This window comes from Aquila chrysaetos, chromosome 2 (genome assembly GCF_900496995.4).
Source record: "Aquila chrysaetos chrysaetos chromosome 2, bAquChr1.4, whole genome shotgun sequence".
In the NCBI taxonomy this organism is placed as follows: domain Eukaryota; kingdom Metazoa; phylum Chordata; class Aves; order Accipitriformes; family Accipitridae; genus Aquila; species Aquila chrysaetos.
The window spans coordinates 81,111,704-81,128,041 of record NC_044005.1 but is presented as its reverse complement, the minus strand read 5'-3'; the positions used below and the strand labels follow the sequence as shown (position 1 = coordinate 81,128,041).

Sequence of the window (16,338 nt, the reverse complement as noted above, 5' to 3'; positions counted from 1 at the left end):
ATATACCTGACACTAAAAATCTGCTATCATTGGCATGCATGCCAAGAGTTTTATTCCTAACATCAAGATAATTTCTGCTGTAAACTAACATAGTCCTGGGAATATTCTAGAAAATGTTTAAATACTACTGGAACACTTTTGATGGTTAGAAGGCAGAATATAGTTGTCAACTCAAAAGAAAAATTTAACCCATCACAGGTAAGAATCTGGTGCTGTAACTGTCACCTTTTTTGCTGGGACAACAATATCCTATCTAAATTACCAACATTATTTTTAAAAACTACACCTAATTACATGTTTGGGAGATACACAGTTATCACTAAAGAGTTTATTTTCTCATTTGTACAAAGTATTTCTTATTGCTGTGAATCACAATCATCAGTAAAAAGGTTTCCACTATAGATATATCCTTGTATGCAATCTCCTTGAAAAGTCTGCCTGTTAATTTTTATGGAAAGAAGCTAGTCAGTATACTCTACAGTCACGTATTACAGAATACTATGAATTAGTTTCTCATGGTAGTTTTTCAAATGCCTAGCAAAAATATTACCTGAAGTCATTATGATTCTGTTACAGTTTTGGAGTTTTACATTTTTATGTTTTTTACTTCTGCTGGTAACATAGAAAATACAAAGTGAAAAAAAATCAAGGTAAAATATTTCTGAAATGAAAATGAGGTGACCTAATTTAACAGACCGGCTTAATTGATCTTGGTTTCATTTAACTAAGAGTGCATAATAAAATAAATGAAAATAAGAAGGATTTCTACTTAGTCAGGAACATTAAATTATTAAAGTAGTAGACTTTCTTTAACCTCACTTTCTATGAAGGCTGAAATGTCCCATCACCTTATCAACACCACTTCTACGCTCTTCAGATGCACTGTAAATGTTGTTACTATTATGTATGTTACAATACTAAGAGGCTTACTGGATGCTACATACCTACATTAGGGTGAACTTAAACCTTACAGTCTGTAATTCGTCATTCATTTACTTCTTTGAACTTTTTGTATATTATGACATATAAACCACTATTTCACACTTCGTCAATCCCATTTTCTTATAAATGAGCCATGGATGCTATAATATTGTGGACTTTTCACATATTAGATTGTGACATTTTTTGCAGATGAGTAAAATTTATTCCTTTTATTCCTTCTGAAATTTCTTTTCCGGCTTTCACTGTAATAAGAGTACACCTGAGATATCACTTTTCCTCCAGTATTGCCATTTTACTTACATCAAAAGAGATTCATATAAAAAACAGATTGAAAGTTAGCCACATACTGATCTTCTCAAATTTTCTAATCATTCTGCATTGTAATGACACACTAGATGACAGATTTGAAAGTATGACATTAACAAATATTGATAGATATTTTTATATACCTACACAATGTTTAAACAGAAAAGAAATATTGTTTACTACACGGGCACAGCATTTTAGTGAGATTAATACAAAGGATTATTGACCTGAGAACTAAATATTTGATGAAGTTAAAAGTCAATATTTTCAAAATGAAAAAAATATTTTTCAATGTAACTGAACTAAGAACTGTTCTATTGGTAGTATGCAACATATCTGTCTGTATCAGGAGTACACAATATGTATGTTTATGGACATTTCTCAGTGTGTTTGTGAGTGTATTTAACAAACTTCATAGACAATAGGCTATGTGTATACACAAAATATATAATTTACATATATAGATTTTTACATGTCAATATATTCATAGACTCACAGAATCATTTAGGTTGGAAAAGACCTTTAGGATCATCAAGTCCAACTGTTAACTGAATACAGCCAAGTCCACCACTAAACCATGGCCCTAAGTGCCACATCTACATGTCTTCTGAATACTCCCAGGGACGGTGACTCAACCACTTCCCTGGGCAGCCTGTTCCAATGCCTGACAGTCCTTTCGGTGAAGAAATTTTTCCTAATATCCAACCTAAACCTCCCCTGGTGCAACTTGAGGCCATTTCCTCTCATCCTATCTCCAGCCACCTGGCAGAAGAGACCAGCACCCACCTCACTACAACCCCCTTTCAGGCAGTTGTAGAGAGCGATGAGGTCTCCCCTCAGCCTCCTCTTCTCCAGACTAAACCACCCCAGTTCCCTCAGCCGCTCCTCACAAGACTTGTGCTCCAGGCCCCTCACCAGCTTCGTTGCCCTTCTCTGGACACGCTCCAGCACCTCCGTGTCTTTCCTGTCGCGAGGGGCCCAAAACTGAACACGGCACTCGAGGTGCGGCCTCACCAGTGCCCAGTACAGGGGGACGATCCCTGCCCTGCTCCTGCTGGCCACGCTGTTTCTGATACAGGCCAGGACGCCGTTGGCCTTCTTGGCCACCTGGGCACACCGCTGGCTCATATTGAGCCGGCTGTTGACCAACACCCCAGGTCCTTTTCCGCCGGGCAGCTTTCCAGCCGCTCTTCCCCAAGCCTGTAGCGCTGCACGGGGTTGTTGTGACCCAAGTGCAGGACCTGGTGCTCGGCCTTGTTGAACCTCGTACAGTTGGCCTCAGCCCATCCATCCAGCCTGTCCTACCCTCCAGCAGATCAACACTCCTGCCCAACTTGGTGTCGTCTGCGAACTTACTGAGGGTGCACTTGATCCCCTCCTCCAGATCATGGATAAAGATATTAAACAGAGCTGGCCCCAGTGCTGAGCCCTGGGGAACACCACTTGTGACCGGCCACCAACTGGATTTAACTCCATTCACCACCACTCTTTGGGCTCGGCCATCCAGCCAGTTTTTTACCCAGCGAAGAGTACGCCCGCCCAAGCCGTGAGCAGCCAGATTCTCCAGGGGAATGCTGTGGGAAACGGTGTCAAAGGCTTTACTAAAGCCCAGGTAAACCACATCCACAGCCTTTCCCTCATCTGCTAAGCGGGTCACCTTGTCACAGAAGGAGATCAGGTTAGTCAAGCGGGACCTGCCTTTCATAAACCCACACGGATCCCCTGGTTGTCCTGTACGTGCCATGCGATGGCACTCAAGATGATCCGCTCCACAACCTTCCCCGGCACCGAGGTCAGGCTGACAGCCCTGTAGTTCCCCAGATCCTCCTTCCAGCCCTTCTTGTAGATGGGCGTCACATTTGCTAACCTCCAGTCAACCGGGACCTCCCCGGTCAGCCGGGACTGCTGATAAATGATGGAAAGTGTCTTGGTGAGCACTTCTGCCAGCTCCCTCAGTGCCCTCGGGTGGATCCCATCCGGCCCCATAGACCTGCGGGTGTCTAAGTAAGTGGTGCAGCAGGTCGCTAACCATTTCCCATGTACTCAGTTTCATTCCGATACACAAACCTAGAAAATAGCAAATCATGTATAATGTTTTAAAGAAAGGCTAATTTTCATTTGTTTACCTTTTTCTTGTTATGACACTCATGTACATAGAACTCCCACAGATTTGCCTATATGTCTTGCTTGCCTAGAAGTCTGAGTATGAAGCAACTGGAGCAAAAAACGTGGCTCAAAGTTACAGGCTATCAAAACGCTTTTGCTTGCAGGGCAGCAGGTTGCACCTAAGTAAAAGCAGAAGCAGGCCAGGCTTGCATTAACACTTCAATGTGTTCCTTATTGGATCACTGGGGAGAATGACTGCATGTGAAAGAGGTCTGGAAAGTTACCAATTTCAAGCTTCTAGCAGTTAACAGAAGTAGTGCAAATACTGGATCAGGGTTCAATGCGTTCACTTTGCATGAAATTCCACGCTAACCTACATAGCTACCATCTTAACTATGTTAGAAGTATTTCCTTCCTTGATATAGCAGATATAACAAGACGCGTTTAAAATCAGCATATGATAACAGCTATTGAGAACAGGGAAACTAAAATGGGCTGAATAATAATGATATGTCTGGCAGAACTGATAAAAGACAAAGTTTAAAGGAATCATGATAGTGATGGTAGATCTAGCGAATGTAACAGACACTAATCAATATAATAAAACAGAATTAGAAGGCAAAGGTATCGTTTAATTTCAACATTTTTCAGAAACTGCAGCATACACTGTTTCATATAATTGAATAGAACTTGGTTGAGGAGAAAGATGGAGAAGCATTACATTATTATGGAAAGTAGTGTGTAAAAAAGAATGAATGCTCTGAATTTTCCTTTCTCCTAGGAGTCTTTAATTAATAACAACTGAATGTGAGCAAGTGAGAAATCAAAATTTGAAATTTGGCAGAGCAAGATTTTAAAATAATACTGCATATGAGGAGCTTTGCAGTACGTGCCAATGTGACTATTATTAATCATATTTTCAGATCCCACGTCATATGTTAGTCAGCCTTAAAGGAAATAATGATATATATTGAACACAAACAGGTTAAGCAGTGGGAGTAGATGGTGCAATAGAGGGATGAAAATCCACTTCAGTAAAGTATTTTTTTAATGTGTGTTATTCTCCATAAATAATAGAATTAAAGTCAGTTGGCAGCTGTGTAGTAGCTCTATTTCTCTGAGATGTGTTTTTAACATTGATATCTGGTTCTACTGGTTTAGGTCTCCCAGATGTCTTTGTGAGCTCCACCACCCACACACATAACATGAACAGAAAAGTTGGCCCAATATTCAATTCCTTTGCCAAAAACAAAAGCACAAAGAAGCAGAATACTATACATGGATTAAAGGAGAAGGTTTTACATCCTATCCCAGAATAGATGTCTAAAGCAGGTGGTACCACTTCTCTTCATTTACTACAGAGTCATACAGCTTACACGGATTAACTAATGGATAGCTACAGGTAAGATGAATCCCACCCTTGGTGACTAACTGGATGCTTGCATAGAAGTAAATACTAGGAGTCTTTTTAAACAATGTCTGTAAGGCAATTCTCTCCTGACAATTACAGAGTATCACAGAATCACAGAATAACTGAGGTTGGAAGGGATCTCTGGAGTTCATCTAATCTAACCCCACCTGCTCACAGCAGGGGCAGCTACAACAGGTTGCTCAGGACATTGTCCAGTACAGTTCTGAATACCTCCAAGGATGGAAACTCCACAATCTCTCCGGGCAACCTGTTCCAATGCTTGACTGCCCTAACGGTGTAAGAAGAAAAAAAGAAAGAAAAAAAAATTAAGCATTTCCTGCATTCCAATTTGCATCAATTGCCGCTTGTCCTGTCAGTGGGCACCACTGGGAAGTCTCTGGCTCTGTATTTATAAGGTCCCTCTGATAAGGTAAGATCACCTCCTGAGCCTTCTGTTCTTAAGGCTAAGAAATCCCAACTCCCTCAGACTCTCTTCATATGTGAGATGCTACAATCCCTTCATCATCTTCATGACCTTTTCCTGGACTCACTCGAGTAAGTCCATGTCTCTCCTGTACCAGGGCCAGAAATGGACACAGGACTCCAGATAAGGTCTCACCAGTGCTTTACAAAGGGGAAGAATCGGCTCCCTTGACCTGGTCTCAAAACTCGCCCTAATGTAGCCCAGGATGCTGTTTGGCTGAACATAGACAGCCCTTTGAGCCTGGCGGTTCGGCCAGTTTTCAGCCCGTCTCACTGTCCACTCATCTAGTCCATACGTTGTCAGCTTGTCTGTGAGGACATTGTGGCAGAAAGTGTTGAAAGCCTCACTGAAGTCAAGACAGACAACATCCACTGCTCTCCCCTCATCCACCAAGCCAGCCGCCTCTTCACAGAGGGCTGTCAGGCTGGTAAAGCTCTATTTCCCCTTCCTAGCTCCATGCCAACTACCCCTAATCACCCTCTTGTTCCTTCCTCCTGTGCTGTTGCTCCATCAGCTTCCCGGGAATTGAGGTGAGGCTGGCTGGCCTGTAGTTCCCTGGATCTTCCTTCTGGCCCCTCCTGGAGACAGGAGTGACATACGCTTTCTTCCAGTCACCAGAAACCTCTCCTGATCACCATGACCTTTCAAAGATTATCAGGAGTTGCCTCACAATGACTTCAGCCAGCTTCCTCAGCACTTGTGGGAGCATCACTGCATCAGGTCCAATGGACCTGTGTATACCCATTTTTATTAAATGTTCCCTCACCTCATCCTCTTCAAGGGCGAGTCTTCCTTGCTCCAGAATTTCTCACTCATCTCAGGGATTCCCAAAGGCCAGTCCCACCTGTAAAGAATGAGCCAAAGAAGGCACCGAGTATCTTGGCCTTGCCTGTGTCCTTTGGCACTAAGTTCCCTGCCTCATTCCGCAGATGGCCTGCATTCTCCCTAGTCTTACTTTTGCTGCTGGATAGCCTGTATGGAAGGCATTACTACAGAAGTGGTCTGTAAATGTGCAGACCAAATTTCCCCAAACAGCCCTGCCTTTTTAAAAATGGGCTTATTTTTCAAGCTGGTAGTAGAAAATGTTTGAGCTCCATAATTCAGACCAGAGGCACCAAGTGAAGAAATCATTACATGTCTTCAAAGATCTTTGGATACCTGTGGAAACTACCTCTAAAGAAAGTTTCTTTTACTGTCTTCATGTTGAAGAGCTTTCAACACGCAGATGGAAGCTCTTCTGCTATTATAATTGAGATCAGGAGAATATTCACATCAACATGAGCATGGCCCTGTTACGGATAGGGATATTAAGCATGCATGCAGAACTTTGCAGACTGCTAACAGATATTTCTGTGATGAAGAACTTAGATCGTTCCCTCTGGTCCCATAAAAGCTACTCTACAAACATGTATTTCTCTCAGAACAAATCTATTTACAAAACATTATTTGCCACAAGCAATGGTATGCTAGTTGAAATGCATACCTGGAGACCGAACCAAAGAATATACTTTTCTGCCAAACAGATCCCATCTCTCACAGCCCTTTTTCAGAGGCCCCTGCTACTTTAAAGTCTCTTAGAACTTGCTGTAATGTATGAACTCATTGTCAGATGAGAATAACAATACTAAAATGTACGAAAAGTATGTAGTACCCATCTTCCCCAGAGTGCAAGTTATCGATGGTGAATCATCGGTCTTTTTTCCCAAGCATTAGTAATATGGGTTATGAATAAATACACAAAGTCTAGTAAGCACAGAAGTGTACAGCAGGTTTAACATCTTCACCCATTTCTTCTACTATGGATATGCCAGTGTATTAAGGATCTTACTCATCCAAGAGCATTTCTCATTTGGCTTTATAATAGTCCTACTTCTTCCATTAAACAAAGCATAGATTTGCTTATGCATCAACACAAAGGCAAACATTACTTTCAGGGACACACCGTCCCTCCTCATCTATTCTTCCCACTACAAAAAAAAATCTAGCCATGGAAAATAAGATACTGAAAGATATTGCCTTTTAGTTCTCTTTCTGTGTACCTTGTAACTTACGTGTGTTCATGCATTTTGAACATATGGATACTGGAATCATGGCCACAATACCCATTTCCTTTAACTCCAAAGCAATGTTCCACTCAAGGAGTGAGCTCTAAAGCCCTTTTCTGCTTTCTAAGGGAGTCTCTTTAAGAGGAAGGACTAGGAGATAAATCTCCATGATTCTTTTACAGGAAAGGTGAAAGGAAAGTATGTTTCAACTCTATTCTTTTTGGTATATTTGGGCCTCCCACTTTCAGAGAGGAAACAGACGGTGGTCAACTACACTACTACGGACCCCAAAGAGTTCACTTAGTGCCAAAAAAGTCACAGGCATTGAAAGAAACACTTGGAAAGTGTATGGCATAATCCATGCAAATTTACTTCACGCTGAGGGTATCAAAGAGTAAGGAAAAAAACCAACCAGATTTTGTTAAAACCTAAAATATGTTTTACTTTGCTGGTTCCGAGGGAACTTTCTTAAGCCAGTAGTTATCCACTAGATGTGGAGCCTGAGATTTATTTCCATTTTGATTCATATCTTGATCAGTTGGGAATCCAGCGTGGTATGCTCAGACAACTTGACCTCATGAATGCAGGCACAGTACCAGGAGGCACTTCTGGCAGAAAGAATTTGATCTGTGTACTGTGTACTTATGTATGCAGATGGAGAATGAAATCTACATGGACAAGTATTCACAGGAAAACAACTGTTATTCCATACAAAAAAAAATGTTTTACTTGTCTCTTAGCACCTTTGTGCATAACTTTCATGTCTAGAATCCTTTTTGATTTTTTAATGTGATTTAGATCAATGAAATAAAACCATTTTTTCCTAGACAAACCTCCAAGCAAGGAATGAAAAGCAATAAAAGTAAAAAATCTCTCCTTGGCTGGATGGGTATTTGTTCTCTAGAAAGTATTTTTATAAAAGTACAGTATAAAAATGTAGTCTAAACCAATCAATAATCCCTAATATTTAATTCTAGAATTCATAGGTTTTTGTGTGTTCTTTTAATTCCCTGACTTTATTTCTGAGAGAGTTGTAATGTTCTTACAAAAGTAGTGTTTTAAAAAAATGTAGCCGTCATCTGTCTCATTTTGGAATGAAAAGCAGCAAGTTAATTATATTATATATAAAAATTATTCTCTCAAGAGATAAAAATACATTTTTCTCTGTACCTATTTTACATTAAAAAATGTTAATACTCATATACTGTAACCACAGAGACACCTCCTGAATTTGTATGTAAGTATGATGAAAGCTACACCCGAAATCCTGAAAACTTTACTGTAGAGAAGTGAATATGTTCAGCTGCTCATTGCCTGCCAGCATTATAGCAGCCTCCAGCCTGCTTCTATATTGATCTAGCAGCCTGTGTGGCAGAACCTGAAGAATAACCATCTGTGGCAGGTACAGCAGCAGGTGCCGTATCCACTGAACAGGCTGCTGCCTGATTACAATAAATCCCTTTCAAGCACCTGGCAACCTTGACAGACACTTTTATCTTTGTGTAAAAACACCCCACCACCTCAAAAAAGTTGTCTGAACAGAAATGAGAAACTCAAAAGATAACATCAGCTGATAAAGGCCAGAAACTGAATCCACTGCAGATATACTGTGAAGTCCAGGTAAGACAGTGTTTAGATTCATGAGGAGTTCCTTATGCACAGCAGCAGTGTCTGCTCATCTCATATGGTTCAGTACAATATTGCTAATGTTCTTGCAAGGCAGAACTTAAAGTAGGATAGCAGGTATGTAAAGATAAATGCTTCGTCACTAACATTTTACAAATTTCTGTTTGCACAGACGAGGCTTGTGCAGATAAAACCAAGTAAGATAACTCGTCACTAGAAGATTCGAATAATGACAACTTTTCAGGGTATCTGTCTATACCTGTAAGTCTATACCTGAAGTTTTTGTAGGAAGAAGATACACAGCAAGAACACTTGACCGGATTATTTTTGATAATATTTTGAGTCTCACCTGCATCTGTTAGTACATGTGTTTTGAACTCAGAACTACTATTCACTATGTGGGTTAAAAGTAGCTCTTAAGATACACTACTCAGCTGAACGTTTAAGAAAGTACCCTGACTTAATGAATGACAGATCTCCATAATTGGATCATGCAGTTTTGTCTCCAGTAATTGTTGAATTTCCTCTGTTGTTAGCTGCTTAATAGTAGTTAATCATTTTGTCAAGTCTGTATTTGTCTCTTTAAAGGATGTAAGTGATGAAAATTATGATTATAAAGAGATGGTCTTTGAAGGAAGAACAGTCAGACAATATGAATCAAAGTATGGAAAATGAGTATCTGATTCTTGTCAAGGAAAAGGCAGAACAGACAATTCTATCAGTCAGAGATGTGTGTGTATTTCCTGTAATGGGATGCAAAGATGACAGTTCTGTGAACTCCACTGATGATGTTATTTTGCTAGATGAAGAAAATAAATACCCAAAAGTAATAGCAGTAGCTTCCATTAGTGTGTACCAGCTGGTTAATATCACTGAGTTCATCCAAAACATCTCATAAAATGGGGACTGTTTGCTATGCAGAACTTGGTCTGAGAATTCATCAGTTTTATTCCAGCCATAGAACATGTTGCACATATTTGGCTTAACTCACTTAAAGAATCAGCAGACTGTGATTTGATGTTTGTGAGTCTCTGGCTGATGGATGAAGTGGTAATAGCCAGATATTCACTAGGAAGAGATGTCTGCATTTGAGTTTCATGACTAACTAACAAATTAAGGAAAGATATCTGCTTTTAAATATATATCTTAGTAGGGGAATGAGAAATTATTGAAGGACTCCGTAATCTCCACTGCTTTTCTGATGCTGAAAGGACACCTGACAATTCTTCGGGACCCTTTCAAGGCAACCTAGGGAGAACTGAAGCTGCACTTGTAGAATCAGTTGTAAACTGTAATCTATGGGAGAGTAATGACTCGCCATCTAGTTCTATTTCAGCCCCTGGTATGTTACTAATTACTGAACTCATGTCTGTGGCAGATAAAGCAACAGTCTGGTGCTGCTCTAATGATGAAACTTGTGTAGGGAAAACAGTAAGTGTCATTAAGGAACTAGTGATAAACAAGATTGTATCATCATTATGCTGGGGAAGAGGTACCAACCTTAAATCTATGGATGTATCAGTAGCTGCATATGGTACAAGTGTGATATTAGACTTTTATTTTTACTGAGACCTGAACAGCAGAACTGAGAAAGTGTGAAGAGAGAACATCTGTTGAGGTTGCTATCCTGAATACTGTTGAAAACTCTCCAGTGGCAATTAGTCCTCCTAGTCCACAGCTCAGTTTAGACAAATTAGTGGTCAGAAGTATCTCACAGTTGAAAATACCTACCTTTTTCAGACCTTTAAGGACAAAAATGTAGGGAAAAAAACCCAAACAACAACCAAAAAAACCCAAACCAAACCAAAACAAAAAAAAAACGCATAAAAGAAAAGAAAAAATTTAATAACTTTGGCTCTGGACTGAGTCTGCAGGAAATTACATGGCCATCAAAACCTCATTCAGTCTTACCAAAGTATTATATAGCAGACAAGTACAACTCTGCAAATCATATTCTTAATAAATGTGTACAAGCGGCGTTAGTGACCTCAAGAGTTGAGTAAATGCAAACCTCCCACTATTCATATTCTGTATGAGGGCCAACATCAGACAAAGTGGCACTGCTCAGAACAGAAGTATTAAATTTTCTAAATCAAACTGCTACTGTGAATCAATATAGAATGAATGAATTACAAATGTTATCCATTGAGAACATCAGCAAACTAGTTGACATGGTATTTTGGAAGACACACAGATGTAATTGCATTTACTAACTGCATTTCACTCAGTGTCATTACTGACATCAAGAAGGAATATTACCTATTGAGAATGCAACAAAAGCTTAGGTATATCCCCAAAAGACTAGTCTGTACAGAAACCAAACATTCAGTAAAACTCATTTACCCAAATTAAAAAATAGGTCTTCTGGCTTATTTCTTATACAGGTAATTACTTTGAAAGATTATATAAGCAAAAAATTCTGAAACTAACTGTAAAGAGGATGCCTTATACACATTCTATCTGTATAATACTAGGTTTAGTAAAATGAACAGGACACAGTGAAGGTACAATTTTCAAAATAAAATGTTGCACTCCTGTTAGTGTTGACTTTTCTTCAAATATTTTAAACATAACAGGATAGGCAATTTTTTGGCCTCCCAAAACCATCACTATAAACAGTGAGAATGGCAGAGATGTTGAGACGCTTGTTCCAGATATTTTTAGTGAAAAAACATCTAGATGCGCAGAAAAGGAAGCACTCCTCAGAAAACATGCGAACTAGGAAAGGAAAATCAAAGTCCCCATGGAGTAAGGCAAATTATCTTTCTGCTGCTGACTAGCCAAGGAATAAGGGAAGATTGGCATTAGGGTCAGAGACTGCTGAATGAGATTGCTTGATATGAGGCATATGAAATAGTACACTCTAGCAAAGCAAACTGAAAACAAGCTAAGAGGAAGTGCAGTTTTCCTTACTGGATGTGCAAAATGCTGGGAAAAATTCTTTTGAGATAAAAGAGTAGCTTTCCAGTTACATAAAAATGCAATTAAGAAAGGATGATGGATTAAATCAAAAGAATAGAAGGTAGTACAGGAATTAGAAAACAACATTCTTAAGAAGAAAATTAATGAATTTTGAATATTCTTACCATTTAAAAAGCACTAACAAGGAAAGAAGTTTGATATATGCATTACTCAGAAGCTTTTTCTACTTACCTTGGGACACCTCTCCTGTATGAAAATCAGAAGCATGTTTAGACCAAAGTTCCATAGACACAGCCAGGGCTGATGGAAGGTCATTGTCTAAAATCTCAGCAGGAAGCACTTCAGCCACTTCAGTGACAGTTTTCTTGCTTTGGGGGATAGTAGGTAAACAGGTGATATTGTTTATTCCATCAACACAAAGAAACCCAGTGGAGCAGGACTGTATAAGGCAATCATTGTAATTAAGCTCACAGCTTCGTCCCTGAAAGAGAATTTTTAAAAAAACCATTTTTTAAGGCAATTTGCATTTCATAGTCATGTTAGTTCAAATTATTGCTTTCTTTTGATTCTAAAATGTTGTTTGCTTACATTAAACTGTCCACACTTTTGAAAGCAAATCTAATCATGTGGAAAATATTGCTTAACTAATTTAATAGTATAGTTGTATATTTTAAATTTTAACTAAATGATATTTTGATTCTTAGTATTACAAGTTATCAATAAAAATAATTTCCCCACAGATTTGTAATTGCAAAGTATCAAAGAGAGTACTGTCACAAGTAACAGAAAGTGGTTAAAATAATAATTTTCAGTCAGCATGTAGTTACACAGAAAACTCTTTACAGTGGACTTAGCTGTCTAAAAACCTACAGTTTGTTCTGATTGTCAAGTTAATATGTTCTTTCTTTTTGTACACTGAAGCTCAGTATTTGTTGCCTGTTGTTACCAAATCTTCACACAGTGCCTTGTTAATACATAAAGTTCACAGACAACTCTTAAAAAAGAAGAAATGTAGTGGCAGTCTCAAATTTGACCTGGCACTCACTTTTTATTTTTTATCAAGACTAACAATTCATGGGAATCCTGAAATATCCTTCCTAGTAATAAATTAAAAATGTTCATATTCAGTGGTCTGTAAAAAAGGCAAGAAATAATGCATTTCTTTTACAGCAATATATGTGAATTAAATGCATTCTTGAAGTGTGAAATAAATATATGCTGAAGCCAGGCCTGGGTTCATTTTATTTTCACTTCTGGTGTAATGAACTAACGGGCTATGTGAAGAGATACAGTTAACTTAGCTAACCTAGAAGGATCTTACATATCTGGATAGCTATTTAAAATATGCACAGTGTCATCCCTGAAAGACATGCATCTCTGACAACATATCCTCTTGATATAATTTCTGACTGAAGCTTCTCCTGCAGCGGGGCCCATGTAAGAAAATCCAAGTAAATTCTCTCGTGCTCAATAAGCATGTGCTCATTGCACACCTCCCCTCTGACAAGATGCTGAAATAGTCTCTCTTGTCTACCTGGCTAGCTATTCACACAGAACTTGAAGCAGCCTGCATTTTCTGAGATCTCTATCAACTCTATTAAATTCACTTATGATATTAGGGAACAATAGGAGGTGCAAGAGAGAAAGAGGCAGAAATGCAGACATAGAAACTGAAATTACTTTTCTTACAAGTACTTTAAATAATTCAGTGTTTAAAATGGAAGAGGTTAAATTGAGGGGTTTTGAATGATTTAGATACATCCATGCTTGTTTCCATCAAGTTCTTAATTTGTTTTGGCAAGCAAAAGAGCTATCTGGTAAATTCATGGCACCTTATAAAATCACTCACTGTATCGGTATTCCAAAGCATGAAGGAACAGCAGGCCAATTTATATGTCAGATTTCCATACCATGATAAAAAGCCATTTCCTCCTTGCTCTCTTCTAATTCCACACATAGCACAAATGATCAGTTTGAATAAGATTTCTGTCCAATAATCTTTCTTAATCCTATAAAACTTATGTTTCATTCTGACTTTCCCTGTGACAAATTAGTGCATTTTTATTACTATTGCATGTAATGGTGAAGAGCGTTTGATTATGATTTTATGACTCATAGAAACAAAGCAGATGTGGATAACCTCCACTGTGCATGAAGGGTACATTAAATAGTCATAGATAATTTTGATGGCCTTGAAAGTGTCTGTAAATGCTTTAACAGTTTCCATGCAGGCAGATGGTGTGGATTTGTATTTAAAAGTAGGTATGTGTCCATAGATGTTTCCATGTAAAAAGTAAACATTTATTCCATATACCGCTGGCTATGCTCTTTGTCTCAAAATTTATGAGAAACTTCATGATCCATACTTTACGATCCATACTTCAGATAGTATTACATACACAGACTACAGAAGATTTACTTAACACACACTGTAGCTGGAGTTCCTTGAATACTTATTTCTCTGGGAGTTCCACTGTTTCCACCCCACACTTACTCAGGGTGAGGAACCAGAACCCATCAGGGGCCTACCAAATACACATCTTCAGATGTTCAGACCCTAACTCCTTATCCATCATACTGAAGATAGGTATGTTAAACTTTTTTCTGTTTTTTTTTTTTCCATGTTTTCTTTCTCTACTGTGGACTTTCCAAAGCATAGTGGAATCTGAGGGACTGAAGATGGAACAGTGAATAATGGAATAAAAGCAAAGACAATACATCTTAAATTCCAGCTACTTCAAAGGTTTGTTACTTTTCCTTCTGTAAGGGCTTGTTCTGCAAAATACTGTACAGTTAACGCCCAAGCTATGTACTAATAGAAAAGCTGCTCCCATGGGACAAATATCTATCTAGCTCCATCATCAGTGAGCTATTAATGAACATTTGGGGAAGAATGCAGGAAGAAAACAAGCAGAGTTTGCATCTGATAATTCGCCAAATATACCATTCCAACTTCTGGCAATGAGTAATTCAAAGACTCCCTAAGCCAGGGTAACATTTAGAAGAGTAATTTGAATAACAATGAACCTATCCTCCTTTTAACTCATTTTTGGACTTATTTGTACTTTTGGTCTCTACAGGATCATGCAACACTGACTTGTACCGATGAATTTTGCACTGAGTGAAAAAATAATTTCTTTATACAGATTTTATGATTGCCGTATGGTGGTTTTATTTGGCATTCAGAAGATTTTTTTGTGAGAAAAAAATACTAAAAAAATAGTGTAACTGATCTTCTCAGTTACAGTTGTTCTTGTAGGATAAGTATAAATACTTAATGAACAAAATGAGATTATTTTAACATGAGGGTCTGACTGTTTTCCGTATAAAAAGTCTGTGTCCCTCAACCGATATATCCTTCATCATCACGTGACCTTATTTTGAATGCCAGCCTGCTTTTGAAGAAAAAGAGAGAGCAGTTGCTACGGACTGTGGGGAAGAATCAACAGTGCCCATTGTACTCTGTAAAAACCACCCTACCAAAAAATTATATTCATTCTTATGGGCTAGTCTCTTCCTTCTTAGGATAGCCTGTCAGTAAATTTAGTCACATTATATGCATTATTAAAACTCATTTTCAACCTACTACGCCCTTACGATAAAATACAGATTTTATGAAATTGTGGGCAAATAGTCACGGCAACTGGGAGAAATTCCTGGTGACTGGGAGAAATTCCTGGAGACTGGAAGAAAGCGTATGTCACTCCTGTCTCCCTCCAGGAGGGGCCAGAAGGAAGATCCAGGGAACTACAGGCCAGCCAGCCTCACCTCAATTCCCGGGAAGCTGATGGAGCAACAGCACAGGAGGAAGGAACAAGAGGGTGATTAGGGGTAGTTGGCATGGAGCTAGGAAGGGGAAATAGAGCTTTACCAGCCTGACAGCCCTCTGTGAAGAGGCGGCTGGCTTGGTGGATGAGGGGAGAGCAGTGGATGTTGTCTGTCTTGACTTCAGTGAGGCTTTCAACACTTTCTGCCACAATGTCCTCACAGACAAGCTGACAACGTATGGACTAGATGAGTGGACAGTGAGACGGGCTGAAAACTGGCCGAACCGCCAGGCTCAAAGGGCTGTGCTCAGTGATCAGCAGCACAAAGGCCTGCTGGAGGCCAGGCATTGATGATGTACCCCAAGGGTTCACGCTAGGTCCAGTACTACGTAAGCTCTTCAGTAACGGATGACAGGACAGAGGGCACCCTCAGTAAGTTTTCATGTGACACAAAACTGGGAGGAGTTCTTGATATGCCAGATGAATTTGCTGCCGTTTATACTGACCTCGAGAGGCTGGAGAAGTGTGCTGACAGGAACCTCAGCAAACTCAGTAAGGGGAAATGCAAAGTCTTGCACCTGGGGTGGAATAACCCCATGCACCAGTACATGCTCGGGGCTGACACCCTAGAAAGCAGCTTTGCAGAGAAGGACCTAGGGGTCTTGGTGGATGACAAACTGCACGAGCCACCAATGTGCACTTGTAGCAAAGACAACCAACAAGATCCTG

General features: G+C 39.3%; 1 protein-coding gene across 2 annotated transcripts in view; it reads right to left on the bottom strand.

The window, feature by feature from the left end:
• The window catches only part of EYS (eyes shut homolog), a 1,018,924-nt gene that overhangs the window by 361,578 nt on the left and 641,008 nt on the right, over positions 1–16,338 (bottom strand). For both annotated transcript variants that reach the window (XM_030007184.2, XM_030007189.2), the window contains one exon: positions 12,074–12,323. In XM_030007184.2, the coding sequence (XP_029863044.1) occupies positions 12,074–12,323 (250 nt within the window). The remainder of the gene's footprint in view (positions 1–12,073; positions 12,324–16,338) is intronic.